At 46.3% G+C, this 21,934-nt stretch overlaps 1 protein-coding gene and 1 pseudogene across 2 annotated transcripts in view; one reads left to right on the top strand and one right to left on the bottom strand.

Moving 5' to 3' along the window:
• ZNF180 (zinc finger protein 180) overlaps positions 1–18,466 on the bottom strand; it is a 30,816-nt gene extending 12,350 nt beyond the window's left edge. The window contains exons 1-3 of one of the 2 annotated variants that reach the window (XM_007168103.2): positions 18,230–18,466; positions 15,211–15,300; positions 2,274–2,348 (exon numbers count right to left, since the gene is read on the bottom strand). In XM_007168103.2, coding sequence (XP_007168165.2) covers positions 2,274–2,348; positions 15,211–15,261 — 126 coding nt within the window. In that variant the 5' untranslated portion in view covers positions 15,262–15,300; positions 18,230–18,466. The remainder of the gene's footprint in view (positions 1–2,273; positions 2,349–15,210; positions 15,301–18,229) is intronic. The other variant, XM_007168104.2, reaches the window with a different exon arrangement.
• Positions 4,831–6,585, top strand: LOC130705727 (tigger transposable element-derived protein 1-like; annotated as a pseudogene).
• Positions 18,467–21,934: the final 3,468 nt, after the last annotated feature.

Raw genomic sequence — 21,934 nt, forward strand, 5'->3', positions numbered from 1 at the left:
TGCGCCACAACTACTGAAGCCCACGTGCTCTAGGGCCCACGTGCTGGAACTACTGAAGTCCGTGCACCTAGAGTCCATGCTCCACAACAATAGAAGCCACCTCAATGAGAAGCCTGCACACCACAACTACAGAGAGTCTGCATGCAGCAACGAAGACCCAACACGGCAAAAAAAAAAAAAAAAAAGAAATCCTACATCTTCACCAAATATTCTCTCTACATCCCTGTGTTAATAGAAACCTACACTTCCCCCCTGAGGACTCCCTCCTCTGCAGTCCTCACAGGCTCAGGGTGGTCATGCTCTCCCAACCCAGGGGTCTCAGCAACAGAGGGGGAGGAGGGTGTGTGTCCTCCCAGTTACCCTGAAACTCATGCCATTTACCTCACTTCTTGGAGCTTTGTTGTACCAACTTCTTGAACACCACCCACGCCCCCAACCACTGAAGATTTATAATACCTAGGATTTATCCTCTAATTCAAGAACTTGTACTGTCTCATCTGGTGCAGTCTATAGCACCCACATGTAGAGTTCTCTGGTAATACTATAAAAATAACTGACTTTAATGAAGCACTTACTGTGTGGTGTCAGGCAGTGTGCTAAGCATGTTGCATAAATTATCGCTCACTTAATTCTCACAAGGCCCCTTGTGAGAAAATACCATTAGCGCCACCATTTTTCAGATGAAGAGCTAGAAGGTCAGAGAAATTAACATGTAGGCCTAAGGTTAGTGACTGGGATGCAACCTCAAGTTTCCCTAACATCACAGACTATGTTCTCAGTCATCAACTCATATGGCCAGCCCAACTCCCAGCCCCTCACTCTTAGTGTGAGACCCCAGATCTTGAAATCACCATCAAGTACTCCACCTCTCAAGTCGCACACCCAGAAGCGCTCACTCTTTCATTACGACATCAGAATTCTCCACTTTACTTGCTTAATCACTCCCTTTACTCCTCTCATTCTCTGCTGGTTTGGGGCCTTTACTAAAATATCTACTGTCACTATCCTCCAGTCTGTAGTCTTTTCTTTTCTGTTTGGCATCCTCTTTTATCTTTCCCATCTTCATTATTCAGGTGAGAGCCTGTGGATCACTCACCTTAATCTTTCTATTAGATATATTCAAAAATTCTCTTTCAAATATTACCCTGACCTATGAGGCTTCCACTGAATACACCTGGCTACAAAAACTAAACAAATCTGAATGTCAAATCTGCTCTCCATGGAAAGTAGGTTACAGAACGCCACAGGGAAAGAAAACCACAAAAGCAGCTGGATAGAGTATTATTAACAGTCACTATCGGGAATCCCTCTGCGCTCTCACTGCCGAGGCCCCGGGTTCAATCCCTGGTTGGGGAACTAAGATCCCACAAGCTGTGTGGCACGGCCAATAAATAGATAAATAAATAAATTTTAAAAACAGTCACTATCTCAGAATGAGCCTTTCGGACTGACCAGCAACCCTATTATACCTCCTGCAGCAGCCTGTCTCTCATAATCCAAATTACTATTTTAAGCCTTCTCTACTCTAGTCAAACATCTCTCCATTCCAAGTCCCACCCACATGCTCAACAGATAATTTCACCTGACTGTTCACAGAGAAAAACACAAGCCTTCAGATAATTTCCTCAACCTCATTTTTCTTATATGAGCCCTTCTTCCTCTAATAGAGTCAATGCATTCACATATGCTCTGAATTAATTTCCCTGGCACTAATCAAGGACTCTGCTTTGTCACTTTTGTCTTTTTTAAATGATTATTTTTAATTTTTATACAATTTTGAAAGGTTACTTTCCATTTACAGTTATTACAACATATTGGCTCTATTCCCCGCGTTGTAGAATATATCCTTGAGCCTATCTTACTCCCAATACTTTGTACCTCACACTCCCCCACCCCTCTACTGCACCCCCCTACACTGGTAACCACTAGTTTGTTCTCTGTATCTGTGAGTTCCGCTTTATAGTTTTATCTCCTCTCTCTCCTGACCGTTAACTTCTTTTCCTCCACTTACTCTTTCCTGCAACCATTTAAACAGAGCCAAATCCTTTCAAACCTTTAGGGGATAAAAGACAACAACCCTCAACCTCAGATTTCCTTGCAGTTATCACTCTCTTCAATCTTTTATAGATAACCAACTTTTTGTAAAAAGTTGCCCACTCTTATCTCTATTTCCCCATTTTCTACTCACTTCCCAGCTCACTTCAATGTGGCTTCTGCCACCCACCAGCCATGTACATTTCTCAAGGTGAAGACAGAGGCCCTGTCCAACTCACCTGGGATGCAACGGCCAGTGACCCAGCATCGTCTCTCTCGACCTTGACGATAATCTCCTGAGAAAGGAGACAGTCCTGAGAAGGCAAAGCAGATGAGAAAAAGGAAAATAATCAGGGAGCTAAGTCATGGCTCAAAACTCCCACTGTGAGTAGGCTAGGATTTGACAGACCATCTGTTTTAACACATCCCACCTACCAAACTTCTGCTCCTTCCCACTGGTAAGCTCAAGCTGGGCATGTGGAGAGAGAGAGGGGACATCTGGAGGAGCAAGAGGCATCAGACACAGCATGATGCCTTTGTGCATCTTCCAGACCAGCCCAGCTACCAGCTGAACGGAGCTGAGTGACCCCAGAAACGATGCAGAAGAAAAGAACTGTCCAGCTGGACCCTGCCTGAATTCCGGAATCACGGAATTGTAAGGAAATAACACGTAATACAGCAAGACCAAAGAATGATAAAGACAAAGATCAACAAATTAACTTCATAAAATGTTTGGCAAAAAGTTCCACCGATAAAGGCACCACCAATAAGAATCTATGTTGTTAAGATTTCCTCCAAATCAGAAAGAAAGAAAAATAGACAAAGGAAAATGCACATGCAACTCAACTATGAAGAAATAAAACGGCCAGTGAATATACAAAAAGATGCTCATCTCTTTCAATCAGATAAAATCACACCTCTATTTCTATGACACCTCTATACATCAGAGACCATTAAATTCACACCAATAATTCCAATTACAATTCAACAACACACTTTATTCTAGCCTTCCCACTTTCTATATTTGTACCTTCCTTCTCTGGGTCCCATTATCCTATTTATATTTATTTATTTGCTCAAACCCCCGTATGTAACCAATATCCCAACCACATGGACTGTTTCTTCGGCCTGTTGCTAATGACTCCTGCCCTGGTGGCCCACGGGTCAAGAGCTTCATATACTCCTAGTGGAAGTTTAAGTTGATACAACCTCCCTGGATTGGCAATGTATTTCTTAAAATAACATTTTATTTTGAAATAGTTTAAAACTCACAAGAATTTACAAAAACAGAACAGAGAGAGTTCCTGTGTACCCTTCACCCAGTTTCTCCCAACGATACTATCACATATAACCACAGTGCATTGTCAAAACCAGGAAACTGATATCAGTTCAACATTTTTAACTCAGGTACCGACTTTATCCAGATTTCATCCGTTTCTTACATATACTCTTTGCTTTTATTTTTGTTTTTTTAATGGTAATATTTTAAAAATGTAACATCCAGTAAGTCTTCTTGATAGTATTTCCTTAGGGACTTCCCTGGCGGTCCAGTGGTTAGGACTCAGCGCTTTCACTGCCCTGGCCCAGGTTCAATCCCGGGTCGGGGAACTAAGATCCTGCAAGCCATGTGGAAGGAAGGAAGGAAGGAAGGAAAGAGAGAAAGAAAGAAAGACAGAAGAAGGAAAGAAAGAACACTTAGATGTATGTACAAGAAATCTCATTAAAGAGTTACATTATCATAGCAAAAACGGGGGGGGGGGGCGGTGGATTAAGTGTCCATCAGTAAGCGCCTGGTTAAATAAATTATGCTTCATCCAGATAACTGAATATTATTTAGCAGCCAAGAGAAGAAAAGATAGATTTGCATGGATTGATGCATATAAAGGACAGAAAGATGTCTATAATATATTGTGAAGTGAAAAAATTAAGAACTGTATATAGACCATGAATAAATTTTTATAAATTATAAACATGCCCAGAAAAGTCCGGAAGGGCAGTCTCAAAAGCATTAAAAGCAGTTATATTTTGGAAAAGCAGAATTGAGGTGCAGGTTCACAGTCTGTGTTTCAACATGGTATCCATTTTTTAATGACATTTCTTTTCCTTAATTCAATATTTACCAAACAGCAAAAAATGTTTCCCTCTTGAAAAAACCACTCTGAAACAAGATAATTCCTTTGTGGCTTCCTGAAGTTTTTACTACCGAGTACAATGACTCATCCTGTCAAATGACACTCTGTTCAAGGACAGGCATACCTCTTTTTTTTTTTTTTTTTGGCCTCGCCACGGCTTGCAGGACCTTAGTTCCCCAACCAGGGACTGAACCCACACCCTCAGCAGTGGAGGTACAGTCCTAAACACTGGACTGCCAGGGAATTCCCCCGGCATACCTCATTTTATTGCACTTTACTGCGCTTCACAGATACGCATTTTACAAATTGAAGGTTTGTGGCAACCCTACATCAAGCAAGTCTATTGGTGCCATGTTCCCAACAGCATTTGCCCACTTCATGTCTATGTGTCACAGTTTGCTAATTCTCAAAATATTTCAAACTTTTGCATTATTATTGTATTTGTCATGGTGATCTGTGATCAGTGATCTTTGATGTTACTATTGTAATTGTTTTGAGGTGTCACAAACTGTGTTCAAATAAGAGGGCAAATTTAACCCATAAATGTTGTGTATATTCTGACTGCTCCACTGACCGGCCCTTCCTCCGTCTCTCTCCCTCTCCTCAGGACTCCTTATTCCCTGAGACACAACAATATTTAATTAGGCCAGTTAATAACCCTACAATGGCCTCTAAGTGGTCAAGTGAAAGGAAGAGTCATACATCTCTCACTTTAAATCAAAAGCTAGAAAGGATTAAGCTTAGTGAGGAAGGCATGTCGAAAGCTGAGATAGGCTGAAAGCTAGGCCTCTTGCGCCAAACAGTCAGCCAAGGTGTGAACGCAAAGGAAAAGTTCTTGAAGGAAATGAAAGGTGCTACTCCAGTGAACACTCGAATGACAAGAAAGAGAAACATTTCTATTGCTGATATGGATAAAGTGTGAGTGAACTGGACAGAAGATCAAACCAACCACAACATTCCCTTAAGCCAAAGCCTCCTCCAGAGCAAGGTCCTAACCCTTCAATTCTGTGAAGGGTGAGAGAGGTGAGGAAGCTGCAGAAGAGAATTCTGAAGCCAGAAGAGGTTGGTTCATGAGGTTTAAGGAAAGAAGCTGCCTCCATAACATAAAAGTGCAAAGTGAAGCAGCAAGTGCTGATGGAGAAGATGCAGCAAATTACCCAGAAGATCTAGCTAAGTAATGAATGAAGGAGGCTACACTAAACAAGAAATTTTCATTGTAAACAAAACAGCCTTAGGTTGGAAGAAGATGCCATCGAGGACTTTCATAGCTAGAGAGGAGAAGTCAACGCCTGGCTTCAAAGCTTCAAAGGACAGGCTGACTCTCTGGTTAGGGGCTAATGCAGCTGGTGACTAAGTTAAAGCCAATGCTCATTTACCATTCTGGAAATCGTAGGGCCCTTAAGAATTATGTTAAATCTACTCTACTTGTGCTCTATAAATGGAAAAACAAAGCTTGGATGACAGCACATCTGTTTACAACACGGTTTACCAAATATTTTAAGCCTGCTGTTGAGACCTGTTGCTCAGAAGAAAAGATTCTTTTCAAAATATTACTGCTCACCTGAGAGCTCTGACGGAGAGGTACAATGAGATTAATGTTTTGATGCCTGCTAGCACAACATCCATTCTGCAGCCCATGAAGCAAGGAATCATTTCAACTGTCAAGTCTTATAATTTGAGAAATGCATTTCATAAGGTTATAGCTGTCATAGATAGTGATTCCTCTGGCAGATCTGGAGAAAGTCAATTGAAAACCTCCTGGGAAGGATTCACCATTCCAGATGCCATTAAGAACATTTGTGATTCATGGGAAGAGGTCAAAATACCAACATTAACAGGAGCTTGGATGAAGCTGATTCTAACCCTCATGGATGACTTTGAGGGGTTCAAGATTTCAGTGGAAGAAGTAACCGCAGATGAAGTGAAAACAGCAAGAGAGCTAGAATTAGAAGTGGAGCCGGAAGATGTGACTGCATTGCTGCAATCTCATGGAAAAACTTTAATGAATGAGGAGTTGTTTCTTATGGATGAGCAGAGGAAGTGGTTTCCTGAGTTGGAATCTATTCCCGGTGAAGATGCTGAGAAGATTGTTGAAATGACAACAAAGGATTTAGAATACGACATAAACGTAGTTGATACAGCAGCAGCGGGGTTTGAGAGGATTGACTCCAGTTCTGAAGGAAGCTCTACTGTGGGTGAATGCTATGAAACAGCACTCCATGCTATGGAAATATTGTTCGAGAAAGAAAGTGTCAATGGATGAGGCAAACTTCATCGTTGTCTTATTTTTAAAAACTTGCCACAGCTCCCCGAACCGTCAGCGCCCACCCCCCTGATCAGTCAGCAGCCACCAGCAGTGAGGCAGGACCCTCCAGCAGCAACAGGAGTATGACTTGTTGAAGGCTCAGATGATGGTTAGCATTATTTTAGCAGTAGGTATTTTTAAATTAAGGTATGTACATTTTTTAGACATAATGCTCTGGCACACTTAAGAGACAACAGTATAGTGTAAACATAACTTTTATACGCACTGAGAAACCAAAAAATTCACGTGACTCGCTTTATTTCGATATTCACTTTACTGCGGTGGTCTGGAACCGAACCCGCAGTATCTCCAGCGTATGCTTGTGTACTTTGTTCCTTCTTACATCTTCAAACACTGAGAAATAAGTACAGTTGACCCATGAACAACATGGGTTTGAACTGCCCGGGTCCACTTACATGTGAATTTCTTTCAATAAGTACGAACAGTACTACACAACCCTTGGTTGGTTGAATCCATGAACGTGTAACCACAGATGTGGAGGGCCAACTACGGGACTTGAGCATCCGAGGATGTTGGTATACATGGGGACTCCTGGAACCAATCCCTCTCAGATACCGAGGGATGATTTTACTGTTGATTCTTGATTATAACTCAGTTATCATTCAGTCTCAATCATAAACTAAAAGGAGATAAACTACTGTACTTTTCACAGGTGTGCCAATTTCCCTCCCTTACCAACCTAGATAAAATTTCACCGTTGCATTGGGAAGGGTCATGAAAAGTGGCTAGCTTAAAGTCAGAAAAGGATTTCTCCAAGCCTAAAAACACCTCTCTATAATTCCTGGGCAGGTACTGAGGGTAACGCTGAGTATTTAATGAACTGGAGTTGTCGCAATGTAAAGGTGGCCCAATGTGAAAGCTTAACCGCTAATTGCCTGCATTACTGTTGAGTACAAATGCCAGGATGGTTAAACTGCCTTAACATGGCTGCCTGGGCATTACAGAATAGCTCCAAGGCCAAGGAACAAAAACATACAAATCTGGGGCTTCCCTGGTGGCACAGTGGTTGAGAATCTGCCTGCTAATGCAGGGGACACGGGTTCGAGCCCTGGTCTGGGAAGATCCCACATGCCGCAGAGCAACTGGGCCCGTGAGCCACAACTACTGAGCCTGCGCGTCTGGAGCCTGTGCTCCGCAACAAGAGAGGCCGCGACAGTGAGAGGCCCGCGCACTGCGATGAAGAGTGGCCCCCGCTTGCCGCAACTAGAGAAAGCCCTCGCACAGAAACGAAGACCCAACACAGACAAAAATAAATAAATAAATAAATTTTTTTAAAAACCCACATACAAATCTAACTCACAAGGCTAAAATAACAACAACCAAACTACAGATAGCCCCAAGGAGCCACAAGTTTTGACCCCAAACTGCTAACGGACTCAAATATCATGGAAACTCGGCTACTAAGAGAAATCGCATTCTTAATGTGTGACAACACCAAAGCTGTCTTTTCTTGCTACAAAAGTGGCAGACGTTGAATTCTAACAACTTAAGGGCCAGAAGTTAACTCATCCTATAATCTAAAACTACCTGGGAAATGAGAAGTTTCTCAAGAAAGGAAAACCTAGAAACACTGGACTGTATTTTACATTATTACATAATCCTTCACGTTTTTTGTTTGTTTTTAACATTTAAGACCAGTTAAGAAACAATGCCAAGAACTGAAAAACTTCATGTTTCTAACTCAGCAGGTACTAGGAAAGACAAAACCCCAAAATGCTCCGTATCTGCCACAACTGCTAAAACAATTTTACTTGGGGAATATGGACGCACTTTCTCTTTAATCAAAACTGTTTTCAACATCTTTTGATTTAAAAGTTTTCACAAGGAAAACAAAAGGGAGATCACTTCTGCTCACGGTCATCTCTGCACCAAATGTCCTTCCCTGCCACCAGCCCAGCAGTCAATTCCGCCACTTTGCTTTCATTTCTTTGCATCACACGTATATTTATATCTTTTTAAAAAAATCCAACTTCCACTAGAGTGGGTTCCGTAAGAGCTGAGCTCTCCTATCTCCTATTTACCACGGTTTCATTGTGCTTCAATCAGTACAGTCATCACTCAGTGTCCTCGGGGGGGTGGTTCCAGGACTCCCACTGATATCAAAATCCACTGATGCTCAAGTCCCTTATATAAAAATGGTGCAGTACTTGCATATAACCGACATACATCCTCTCGTCTACTTTAAATCATCTCTAGATTACTTATAATACCCCATTCAATGTCAGTGCTATGTAAGTGCCATGCAAATGTGATGGAAAGAGTTGCCAGGCAAGCAGCAAATTCCAGTTTTGTTTTTTGGAACTTTTTGGAATTAAAAAAATATTTTTTTTGATCCTGGGTTGGTTGAATCTGCAGAACCCTAGAATATGGAGGACCGACTGTACTGACACATAGTAGGCACTTCATAAACGTGTGTTGACAGTAAAACAACCACATGGAATGTGCTACCTGAGCCTTCACATTGTCCTTTGGTCCCCAAAGGCACCAAGTCTTTGCTGAGTTCAAGTCCCTCCTCTGGTTAGAAGAAACCTCTGTTGGGCGCCCTTTCTTCTCAGAAAATTCAAAGCATCAGCCTCCAGAACCTACCCGCAACTTACTCTCTCAAACTAAATGCTCAAAAACCATGCTGTCGGGACTTCGCCGGCAGTCCAGTGGCTAAGACTCCAACGCTCCCAATGCAGGAGGCCTGGGTTCGATCCCTGGTCGGGGAACTAGGATCCTGCATGCTGCACAGCGCGGCCAAAGAAACAAAACAAAACAACCATGTTGTCACAAAAGTATGGGAACACATACACACACACACACACACCCCTACACCCACCCACTCCTTCTATCCACTTCGGATTACCAACCATTTTAGGAATGTCTCCTGTATTTACATCTTAGCTCCTGCGGTTTCCTTAAGATAATATCTATCATTTGCTAGTGTGTTTAACAACACAGACTATCTCACACAATTATCTAAACTCTTTTGAAGAAGGGAGTGACATGTCAATTTTACCCACACAGAAATAAATGGTAATAAAGTTTCGTAAACTCATTGAAGTCCACGGAGTTCACCAGAGATGGTCCAAACACTGATTGCCTGATGTGAACTCCTCCCCTTTCCATGGCCCCATCGCTCAAAGTCTGATCATTCAAGCTCCGGAGCAAATGCCACTTCTTCCATGAAGCGTTCCCAGATAGCACAAAGTCTTGTCTCTTCTTCCCTTAGTTCTTAGCTGTTTTTATTGGACCCTAACTGTAACAGTAAAATCATTCTCCTCGAATTACTTCCACGTCTATATACCTGGGTCATGAACCCTAAACTGTAAAGAACTGTATATTTTTCACCTTTGTATTCTCCTCAGTACTGACCAGGAGCACAGTGTGAGTTGTCTGAATGTGACAAGGCTAGAGATAAGTGCACGGTTTTGGATATATAACTGGAATGAAAAGCCTTTACCCCCACTTCTGTGTGCTCTGGAGCATTTTTATTTTTATTCTTTTTCACTATTTACAATTTATTTTATTCTACAACTTTACTGAGGTATACCTGACAAATAAAAATTGTACATAGTTACGATTTTTTTCATATGGTCAGAACACTTAAGATCAACTCTCAGCAAATTTCGAGGACACAATACAATATTGTTAACTTTAGTCACCATGCTGTATATTAGATCCCCCAGGACTTACTCATCCCAAGTAACTGACCCTTTGCAACATCTAACCAACATCTTCCCATTTCCCCCACTCCCTGGCAACCACCATTGTACTCTCTGCTTTTGCGAGTTGGACTCTTCTAGGTTCCACACGTAAGTGAGATCATGCAGTATTTGCCTTTCTGTGTCTGGCTTATTTCACTTAGCGTAATGTCCTTCTGGAGCATTTTTAAAAGTATCCCTTTTGTTCAACAATCACCTCTCCATGTAATGAAGGAACAGTTTCCTTTTTCTTTGTGTACTTTACAGAATTGGAATAGGAATTAGCCTGTTGACTTCCACGTGGAGAAGAGTTACAGGCAAAAAATAACTGTTCTCTCTGAGACATTAGTGGAACCATGTGTGACCCAGGGCTGAGGAAGAGAGACAAGCAGAGCCCTCATGGAGTGGCCTGTCCCCTTCACAGTGAACCCTTGCTCAAATCAGTCCTAGGACTATTTGCTACTCTCTCTCCTGTAAACAGAGTTGACCAAACATACCTAACTCAGGGGGCGGGGGGTGGTTCTTGGGGGAAAAAAACAAAGCTTCCGGTCAAATCACAGAATGATAACTGAACTCAATTCTCCAAGCTTTGTATTTGGGAAACTCCTCCATCTGTGAGGAGGTCCAGGATATTAACTCTAACAGGCATCGCAGGAGGAGAATTTCCCTCCTTGGTGTGTTAATTTCTCTTATCGCCCAGAGGAGATGTAGGGCAGAGTTCACATTTCAGCTCAAGGGAAGTGATGTACAGGGTCCATTTGGAGAGCACAGAGTTTCTTAATTACTAATTTGAGAGGGAGGAAAAGCAACCCCTACTCAAACCAAAAGCTGAAGGCTCCCCTGCCTGATTTTCTCAGAGATCCTCCTGACCGGAGGGTCTCGCTAGTTCTCATGCACAAGAAAATTCTCTCTCCCATCCCCCACCATTATCTATGAAAACTTCTCAACTTTCCTCAAATGGACAGAACAGACCCTCCAGCACGGGGTCACCAACTCATCAACAACCTGCCCGGCTCTGATGCTGAAACTGACAGGGAACAGGCGAGGCTCCACCACCACCTTGGCAGGACGTTTTGGTCTCACTCCCTGAAGGCAGGCAGGGTTCAGAGTCGCCTCAAGGCCGAGTTACTTCCAGGTATGTAAGTCATCGAAACCTCTCAGGTGATGTCCCAATACAGTCGCTTCTTGAGTGTCCCTCATTCAAAGCCAAGACTTGGGCCCCCTGGTTGTCTCTCCCTGCCAGGGCTCTGCTTACCACCTCCAGGCCCAAAGCACCCGTGCGTCTTCTGATAACGATTAAAATGAACTACAGACCATTCAGAGTTGAGAAGTGTGGAAACCAGCCTCCAAGATGGCCCCCAGGGACCCCCACGCCTCCTGGTATTCACACCCTTATGTAGTCCTTGCCCACCTGGTACCAGGGTGGGTCTGCGCGGCCAACAGACGACAGAGGAAATGATGGTGTGTCATTCTGAGATCAAATGATAAAAGACACTGTGGCTTCCATCTTGGTTGTGCGCAATTAAGCGTGCAAGCTCCCGCTCCCCCTCTGTCCCTTCCTCTCGCTCTCTCTCTAATCTGTCTCAGATCATTTGCTCTGGGAGAAACCAGCTGCTGTGTTGTGAGCAGCCCTGGGGAGAGGTCTACGTGGTGTGCGACTGAGGCCTCTCGCCAACAGCCACATGAGTGAGCTTGCAAGCGGATCCCCTACCCAGGCAAGCCTTCCAAAGGCAGCAGCCCCAGGCAACAACTTACTGCAGCCTCATCAGGGACCCCAAGTGCCAGAAACATCCCGATAAGCTGCTCCCAGATTCCTGACCCTCAGGTACTGTGTGAGATAAAAAATGTTGGTTGCTTTAAGCTGCTGAGTTTGAGAGATGCAGCCAGAGATAACTAATACAAGAAGGAAAATGTTTTTGCTTTTTCTATCTATGTAGCCTTTCCATCTGTGAGAACTAAGTCATCTTTCTCCCCAGCACCTCACACAGGGCCTTACATTGGTTAGTCCATCAATAAATATTTGATGAAAGTAAAAATCATAATGAGTAGATTGCTAATTCAGTTGTATAGCATAGAAGAAGATGGTGAAAGGACCATTAGGATTCCCAGAAAACACCTGAAGTTACTAGCTTAAAGTACAATACCAATGGTCACATCAAAACTCATTTTAGGGCTTCCCTGGTGGTGCAGTGGTTGAGAATCCGCCTGCCAATGCAGGGGACACGGGTTCGAGCCCTGGTCTGGGAAGATCCCACATGCCGCGGAGCAACTAAGCCCGTGAACCACAACTACTGAGCCTGTGCATCTGGAGCCTGTGCTCCGCAACAAGAGGGGCCGCGATAGAGAAAGGCCCGCGCACCACGATGAAGAGTGGCCCCCACTCACCGCAACTGGAGAAAGCCCTCGCACAGAAACGAAGACCCAACACAGCCATAAATAAAAAAAAAAAAAACACCTCATTTTACCTGTACTTTTGATAAAGATGTGAATGCAAATGTATGTAAATTTGTATTTGCATAACTTCTCTCTCTGAAACTCTTGTGTACGTGTACAAGGAATCATTTACATAATCAAAAACATTTATAGCAGTGCTGTCTATAACAGCAAAAAACCGAACACTAAATATCCATTAACAGTAAACTCATAAAACCTGTGGCATATTTAGAAGTTGAGATCTGGACCCTAGGGGTGCACACTGGTATCAGAATATCACTGCTCTCAGGCCCTCACAGCGGACAGAGACAGGGAAAATATATGTGTATATCTGTGTGTACACACACACACACAAACACACACAGAGGTACACAACATCTGTATGTATTTCTACATCTACATATACTGAAAACCATAAGCCACACCAATACCTCCAATTCCACTGATCACCACCAAGTTCATTCCAAAGTCCTCTCTTTCCACAGCTGACAGCGAGAACCCTGCCTCCCATTGATTGACAGGGACAGAGTAAAGGGACAGAATAGGTAATTAAATAGTTAATGCCACTAGGGGATTGTAAGTAAAGAAAGAAGTATGGGAGACCCCTGTAAATTAATGATCACTCAAGAAAACAGGTCTGCTTAACCACAAAACCAAGCGGGCTTGCTCAGCAACAAAGCCATGCGACAGAAGCATGAGACACGCCCCCAAACAATAAAACAACGGTGGCATGAGACCCACATCCTGCCCAGTGAGCTCAGTAAGTTAATGATGCCTAGCACATGCTCCTCTGTGTGCACTGAAAACAAAAATATGAGGAAAAGGTGGCATTATACTAAAACCTGAGATGATTTACCATTTTTTTAGCATACGCTACCGCCTTTTTGCTCATTTCCACTGCACCATGACACTCCCGGCTTGATCACGTAGGGACGAGAAAACTCCCCTGCCCGACGTGGAGGAAGAACTGATGATGGAAGCGTGAGGTCTACTCAAGAATGAGGAAGAAGGTGGTCTTTTCCCCCCTCCCCACTTTTCCTTTGACTATAAAACTGTAGCCCACTAAATTTGGGGGGCACAGCACCCTCTTGCCTGCCCACCTGTAAGCCTCACAAGCGTCCTGTTCTAATAAATCACTCATCTCTTACTTGGCCTCTCGCTGAATTCTTTCTGCGCTGAGACATAAAGAACTGGAGCTCCAAGAAGCCCCCGCAAAACGCCACCTAGCACTTTCACCATGACCCTTATTTGATTTGTTTATCTGACTGACCCCCCTCTAAGTAACTAATCTCCCATTTCCACTGCCACTGCCTCTCCTACACAGTTCTCCTCAGCCCACCTGGGCTCTGCCGCCCCACATGGGGCCGGCCTCTGCCAAGGGGCCCTCGCCACCCTGCCTGGGCTCTGACTCTGCAGGCCAGGTGGCCTCTTCTCAGGGACTCACTCTCGAGTCACTTGGCCTTGGACGCCGTGTGGATGCCCTCAACGTCCTGCCTGAGCTGAAACTCCACGTCGAGTCACCCTCACGTGTAGATGCCCTCAACCTGCTCAGGCTGTGATATGCCACACCAGGACGCACCCCACCTCCAACACGGGTGCCCGTCTCACCCGGCTCTGGCTCGGACACCCTAAGCTGGACCACCCCTTGTGTGGACACCCTCACTGCACTGGGGCTGCCCACACCGGGGCATCCCCTCTCTGGGTGCTCTTCTCACCTGCTCTGACCCTGTCACCCCAAACCAGAACTCCTCCTCTGTGTGGACACTTACCTCACCCCGCTGGGTCACTGATGCCCTCACACATGGATGCCCTCGTCACCCTGATCAGACTGTGCCACCCCACAGCAGGCAGCCCTCCCTCAACTGCAGACGCCTACCTAGCTCTGCCCCACCTAATAGCTTCAGGATTGAACTGTCCAGGAAGGGAAAGGTGAAATTCTAATTTAACATCTTTAAGAAATGAAATGTTCTCAAAGAAAATGCTTTAAATCATTAATTTCCTAACCTTAAAATGCGTTGTACAGGAGTACAAAAGTATAGATAGGTAAATAAAAACATAAAGTCACTGGGAACGTAACTTACAGATAATCTTTGTTAACTGATATGTTATAACGTATTTTCTATGCACACGCAAACTACGTCCTTTTTTTAATCATTTCAAAATGCTATTTACTTAACGTAGATCATAAATATCTTTTTATCCTATCAATGGCTACAGTGAATTCCGTTTCATGGTCTTACTAGAATTCAATTAACTCTCCTCTTGCATTGCACTTTCTCAAACATTCTTTCCAACTGCTTATTCTCAAGCAAAGCTGTGAGTCGCTGGCCAAGGGGTAAACAGTACCCTAAGGGCTTTGGATACAGGATGCCAAATTCCTTCCAGAAAGAGTTATTTGGGTTAAGAGGGTAAGGAAATGCAGGGAGCCCCATAAAACGTATAGTGTGTAAGTGTTAGAAGCCTGCTGATTGGGAGGGGCCAGAAGCCCCCAAAACACTGCAAAGAGAGCTGGAGAGGGTCCCAAACCCAGGGGATCAGGCTGTGGGGCATGGGTGGGGACAAGCTCTGGGTCTCCCAAGGGAAGGGAAGCTCCACTTACCTGTGCGCTGGCCTTCAGGGGTCCCGGGGGCTTCTCATCCCGCTCTTCCATGCTCTCCTCCAGGCACAGGCAGGGGCCTGAGGTCCTGAGCTGCAAGGGGAGAAGCCCTGAGTACAGCATCTTCGTGCAGGTCCCCTGTGGCTCCCCCCTCCCTGGATTAGTCTCTGCTTCCAGGATGCAGTACCCATGGCAACTGTGCTTCTAGAGGCTCCTGCCCAGATAGATTCCTGCCTGAATAGCTGTGCTTGCACCTAGAGTCCCTCAGTCCCTCTCCCAGGCCAAGGCTCTGCAGCTCTAGCCTGTAGCTCCTCCCCTGTCTGGGGCCTCTGGACCACCTACCTGGAAGCCTACCACATGGCCAAGTGCGGCCTTCCGTCCATCACCAAAACCTGCAGCACGAATCAGTCCCTCTCTATCCCACTGGATCCTGGGACCCCTACAAACACCCAGCACATCAAGGACCCCCTGGTGTGCACCTGCTACCCCCAACCTGAATCTGCAGCCCCAAATCAGCACCTCTTCCTAAGGCAAACAGCAGGGCTCTGCGCTTGATGGCTCAAACTCCATGCGTGACTAACTGCAGGAAGTTCATGACGTAGCCACGCCCCTCTCAGGATCCACTGACAAGCCTGACCCTCCAGCACCTGTCGGGTGGATTGCCTCTCACTTCCTGCTCAAACAGCCAAGTGTAAGCACAGAGCTCAGCTGCACCCAGGACCTGGTCCCTCAACCATTCTAGGGTGGGCGGGCTCCTACCAGAAGAGCGCCAGTCCAGATTCTCCCCCACCCCAAATCTTCTTGGGCCCCGAATCTGTAATTCTGACCTGGCCCCTCCACCAACTTGGGTGTCCTCAGGCCTGAGTCAGAAACAAAGCCGGCATGGGACCAGGGGCTGCCCGACAAACACCAGCACCTGCCAGCCCCTCCTAGGCCCCGAATGTGGACCTCAGTTGTCTTTGTACCAACTCGATGTTTCTGGGTCAGAGACTAGAACAGCCCCTGGCAAATCCCCCCCTCCGCACGCCATCCCTTCCCCATCTCTCCCTCTTACCCACCCCTCAGCCCCACTGGATTTTCACTCAAACAGTATAGGGTGAGTTCACAATGCAGCTGTACCCTGAACCCGCACCCAAACTGCTTCCCCCACCAACCTCCCCAGGCCCCTACTTGAGTCGCACCTGCCCAGATTCCTCCCAAACATCTTTCTGGACACCTGCAGCTCAGGGAGATCCTGTCTCTCCACCAACCTGGGCATCATCAGGCTGTGAGCGGGGCGCCAGGGGCACAAAGACCCCAGCACCCTCTAATACCCACCTCCAGCTCCTCTTTATTCACCCAAGTACCTACGCATGTGCACAGAGGGCACCTGGCACAGCCCTACCCCTCTGCAGCCCAGAATCTGCAGCTGCTCCCTCCACCCACCTGGACATCCTCAGGCAGTACCAGGGTCCTAGGACTGCCCATGCGCCCATTCTGCCCAAATGCCAGTGCATGTGCAGAGCGCGGCCTTGGCCCTCCCAAGTTCAGAACCCAAAGCTCCAAACTGGGGCCCTCAGGCCTCTACTCCAGCAGCCACCGCACAGGGGCCACCCATCGAGGTTCCCTCCTCCTGCTGGCACACCCACGCACGCAGAGCGGGCTCACACCCAGAATCTGCATCCAGGACCTGAGCCCTCGGCCAGCCTGGGGCACTGTGCAAGTTCCCGCTCCTGAGACGAGAGGCTGCATTTCCCAAGCTGTTCCTCAACCTCCCTGGGATACCTCAAGTACCCACCAGCCCCTGTGAGGGTTCTCAGATCCCCAGCCTCACTGCCTGCTTACCGCCATAACTTCAGAACACCCAAACAGTAACTGGAGCAGAGAATTCCAGAATCAGGCCTAGAACCTGGGCACTCACCAGCCTGGGGGTTCTCAAGCTCACGACAGAGCAGCTCCCATGGGAACCGGGGCCTTTTGCTTCCTCCAACCCAAACGTCAACCCCTGGGTGCCACCTAGCATACAGCCCCTTCCAAGTCCAAATCTGCAGCCCAGACTCTGTTCCTCTACCACCTGGAGCATTCTCACGCCTGCAAGCTAGGCAGCCCGAGCAAAGGTCCTGGGAACACCTACTTCATAATCATGCTGGCAGCATCCTGCTTCCTGCCCAAACAGCTGTCAATCTGATGGCAGCTGTTGCAGCTTGTCATTCTGGGACTCCGATTCTGCACCTGTCACCCAGTGTCTTCACCAAACTTGAATGTCCTAGGACTCTGCACTATCCTACGTGGGTCCCAGGATCACTGGTCCAAGTCCCTGCTTCCCATTCACACATCTCCAACATGTGTAGGAAGCCCTCTTCTTAGAACCTGCCTCTAGGCTCTGGTCTCTCCGTCAACCTAGGAGTCTACAGTCCATCAGCCAGTCTCACGGCGGGAGGAGGGGGGGGAGGGTTGGGGGGGGCGGTCGCTGAAGTAGCGCTGCCTCTCCTAAAACAAGAAACTGCAACTCCCACTTAGTCTGTCCACTACCCAGGGCGCCCCCAGGTCTGCAAAAAGAGTGGTGTCTGCTCCAGGGTCCTAGAGTCAACTACCCAGAATCTCACCTCCCATCTCGTGTTTCCTGCTCAAACACCTGCTCAAGAATACAGGAATGACAGAGCCCATCTCCTCCGAGAACCAGAATCTGCAACTGGGCACTTCATCAACCCAGTCGTTCTCAGCTCCTCCAGCCTTGGATGAGGGGGAGGCGGGGTTCTCAGGATCTTCCCCCACACCCGTGCATATAGCCTGTCTTCCACCAACCTGGGCATCCCCAGAGCATCCTAAGAGCAACACCCGACCAGGTACCCGCGCACGTGCGCAGAGCACAGTCCCCTGACCTGCAGCTGCACTAGTATCACCACCAACTGCTGTGACCCGAGGCTGAAGCACCGCCCACGCAGGTCCCAGATCGCCCACCCACACACGCCATCCCAGCGGACCGCCTAGACCCTGCGCATGCGCGCACGGGACACCCGGCGCTGCCCCGCCCCTCACCAACCTGGGCGTCCACCGGGTCGAGGGCCAGGCAGGGCCTGTCCCAGCCTCAGTGCCCAGCACGGCTCTGCGGCAAGACGAGCTCGGTTAAGCAACTCTCTGCCCCAATTCTGCACACGACAGACTCGGGTTAAGCTACTTCTGTCCCCTCCCCTAGTCGGCATCCGCAGGGCCACTCGACTTAACCTCCGAAGGACCGAGGTGCGCGGAGACAAAAAACGTCCGCGCGCGGGACAATGGCTGCGCTTCTGGCCGAACCCGGAAGTACGTTTGGGCTCGGCGAGCCTGGACTACAATTCCCAGAAGGCTCGGCGGCGCGGGCGGTGATTGGGAGGGGTTCCAGCTCCTTAGGGAAGGTGGACACCCGGACGCGGCAACACAGAAAGAAAGCGCTAGGGTTGGGGTCCCCGCTGGGGGCTGAGAATGTGCGTGTCCGAGTTTTTGCGGGGCGCCGAGACGAGGAGCCAGATCGGAGGCCGAGGCCAAGACACCGATGCGTGGGGAGTGGCTGGCTTGGGAAAGGCCGGCCCTGGGCTCGGCTTGACGTCCAGGAGTGACAGTGAAAACGGGATCCGGAGGGGAACGGCGGGGACCCCTCCTGGGCGCCTGCTGCCTTTGTCAGACGCTTTGCGCTCAGCATCTCCTTTGGTCCTCGTGGGCAAAGATAGTTGCTACAAACCCGTTATACAGTCCAGGGAGCTCCTGTCAAGCCCTTCAGGAGTCTGAAATGTTTTTGTAGTCAATAATAGTAAAATAGTAAGAATCCTTTTTTTTTTTTGAGGGTTTTTTTCCCCCTACCTATAAGGACTTAAGGATCTGTTCCCCACCCCTCCTCTTTTCTCTTTGCCTTCATCTCCTGAGCGTTTTCCTGGCTCAGTTCCAGACACGCTGGCCTTTACACTTTCTCCAACAACTCCAGCAGGCTCCCACTTCAGGACCTTAGCCTGTGCTGTTCATGCTGCCTGGCAGGCTCTTCCTCTGAGGATTCCCTCACCGTCTGGTCGTTAGGCGAATGTCACCTTCTCTTGAGGCGTTTCCCCCACCAACCATTGTAAACTTGCAAACCCACTCTTCACTCCCCACGTACCCCCTCCTCCCCCCACCGTTATTTTTTTCCCTAAAGAACTTTTCACTAACGTAGAATATAGTTTAGGTGTATTTTTGTTGTTTTTGGTTTGGTTTTGTTTTTGGTCTATTGTCTATCTGCCTTCACCACGAGACCCTGCGCTCCGTAAGGGAAAGGATTTATATCTATTTTGATCGCTGCTGTATCCCCAGCACCTAAGGTATCTGGCACATAATAGCTGCTCAACAAATATTTTGTTTTGAAAAAAGGTTCCTGGCCCCCCGTTAAACACTTTAACATCTTATCGTCAAGTTAACCAGCACAATCACCCTGTGAGGAAATTGTGATGGTTATTTCCACCCCATCAGGGAGGAGGCTAAAAACTGGAGCCCTGCTATATGAAAATAAGGTATTTTTAAGCTTTTTCTTTTAATGCTGTCAAAGAACTCCTGTAGTTTTCCTCACGTGAATCTGACTTTTAACAACAAAAAATTATTGCTGTTTGAAATGTAATCTCTACCCCCAAAGCTCCTTATAATTGGTTATTGTGGTTGATTTTTTTAAAAAAATATTTATTTTGTATCTGGTTAACCTATTGAAATGTTGTGAATTCTTATAGTATTCCATTTGATTCTCCTGGCTTCTTTAGTGAGACAGTCATCTACAGATAATACTTTCATCTCTTCCTTAACAGTATTTTAAACCAGATATTCCCTTTTACAGAAGCCCAATAATATTAAGTACCTTACCTTAGATTGTATTGTAAGGGCAGAGCTGGTATTTGAGTTCAGGAAGTCTGACTCTGGAGTCCATGCTCTTAACTTTTACATTATTTTGCCCCTTGCCTACACATCAATATCTTTCCTCTACACAAGCAATGCTAAGTTTGCAAACAAGACAGAGAAAGGTTCACATTTATTCATAACAGAAGCAAAAAAAAGTCTTACAAATAAATTTAGTAAGGTGTATAGAGACATTAGAAGAAACCTTCAGAACCCTACTGAGAGAGATAAAAGATGTGCAAATGCCACGTTACAATGGTTGTGTTGTAAAGGTGTCAAATTTTGCAGAATGATCTACAGATTCAGTACAAATAGGACAAAATCACGATGGGGTGCTTTGAGTGTTAGCTCATCTTCCTTCTTTCCTGTTCACTTGTTTGTGTGTGTTTACTTCAAGATATTCAGACATTAAAGCATTAGTAATATATAACTTAAAACTGACTTTGTCTTTTGTGTGGTCATTTTTTCATTCTTTCAAAATGAACAAATGGTAATGTTTACTTCCAGGAGCACCCAAATCCCTGACCTAACCTGAATTTTATAGGGACTTTGGAACAGCCACTACTGTGGAACAGGAACTCCTTCTACAAAGATGCCCAACTAACACAGAGATTTCTCTCTCCGTTGTTTGGGGATTGGCTGAGACCCAAGTTTCATACTGAGGTTCTACTGGCAAGGAGTTGGGTGAGGACTCAACATCTACTGAAGAGCAAGGGGGTTGTAAATTCATTTGCTTTAAAGATAAAGATAAGGGAGACGGAGAGTGTGACCTGTCCTTAGGATATTCGGGAGGAAAGCTGGGAAGAAGTTCTCGGCAGGTAAAAAAAAAAAGGACAGTCCTTTTCCTTTGCTTGATCCTCTACCTCAAACTATAAATGTTGGAGGCACCAGTGCTTAGTTTGTCAGCCCCTACTCTTCTCTGTGTTATCTAGTCTCTTTGGGATCTGTAGGGGGAAGGGTTAACTCAGCAGGCCTAAGTTGCTCAAACCCTGCACATTCCCCCAAAAAGGCCTATTTCAAAGCACTAGTTCTTGGTCAGCTTCTGGGAACTGAGCTTTTATAATGTTCTATCTGGTAGAAGTGTATTTGCATGCCTGTACCAGTTTGTCCAGATAGTTATACAATGTGATCTATAGTGAACACACCTGCTTTCCTTCTGGGGGTCGGAAGCTTCAGTGACTGACCCCCTGTAAAAACCGTGGACATTTAAATTCAGGGTGAGCCTTCCTGGTTGGCAACACTTCACATGTGTTGTCACATATCGTGGGAATCCCCATGTGACTCCACAGAGAAAGAACCCTTGGAAGCTTATGCATGGTTTCCTCCAGACTCCACTTCATTTGTACCTTTTCCCTTTGCTGATTTTACCCTCTGTCCTTTTGCTGTAATAAGCCATAACAACGAGTATGACAACTTCTAGGTCCTCTGAATCCTTTTAGCAAATCATTGAGCCTGAGGGTGGTCCTGGGGACCCCTGACACAAGATCTCATCTAGCCCCATAACTTCAAACCCCAGTGACAAGCCCTGCTCTATCTAGACTTTTATGAACGTTTACCTGCTTGATTCTCCAACTGATCCTTGACATGGCAAATCAAATTCTTGATTTCCCCTCTCTATCCCAAATTTGCTCCTCCCCCACTGTTGCTTCAGAAAGTGGTCTGCCAGCCATCCAGTTGCTCTGGCCAGAAACCTGGGGGTCATCCTTGACTCCTCTTTACCTTTAGCAAATCTCATTCTCACATCTCCATCCTTGAGCCCCTCAGGATTCTAAGTATCTCATGTCTACGCCTCCCCAGGTGCCTCATTCCCATGCTTCATTCTATGTTTTCTCTTGTCATCTCTTAATAGCTCCTTGTTCCT

This window comes from Balaenoptera acutorostrata, chromosome 19 (genome assembly GCF_949987535.1).
Source record: "Balaenoptera acutorostrata chromosome 19, mBalAcu1.1, whole genome shotgun sequence".
Lineage (NCBI taxonomy): Eukaryota > Metazoa > Chordata > Mammalia > Artiodactyla > Balaenopteridae > Balaenoptera > Balaenoptera acutorostrata.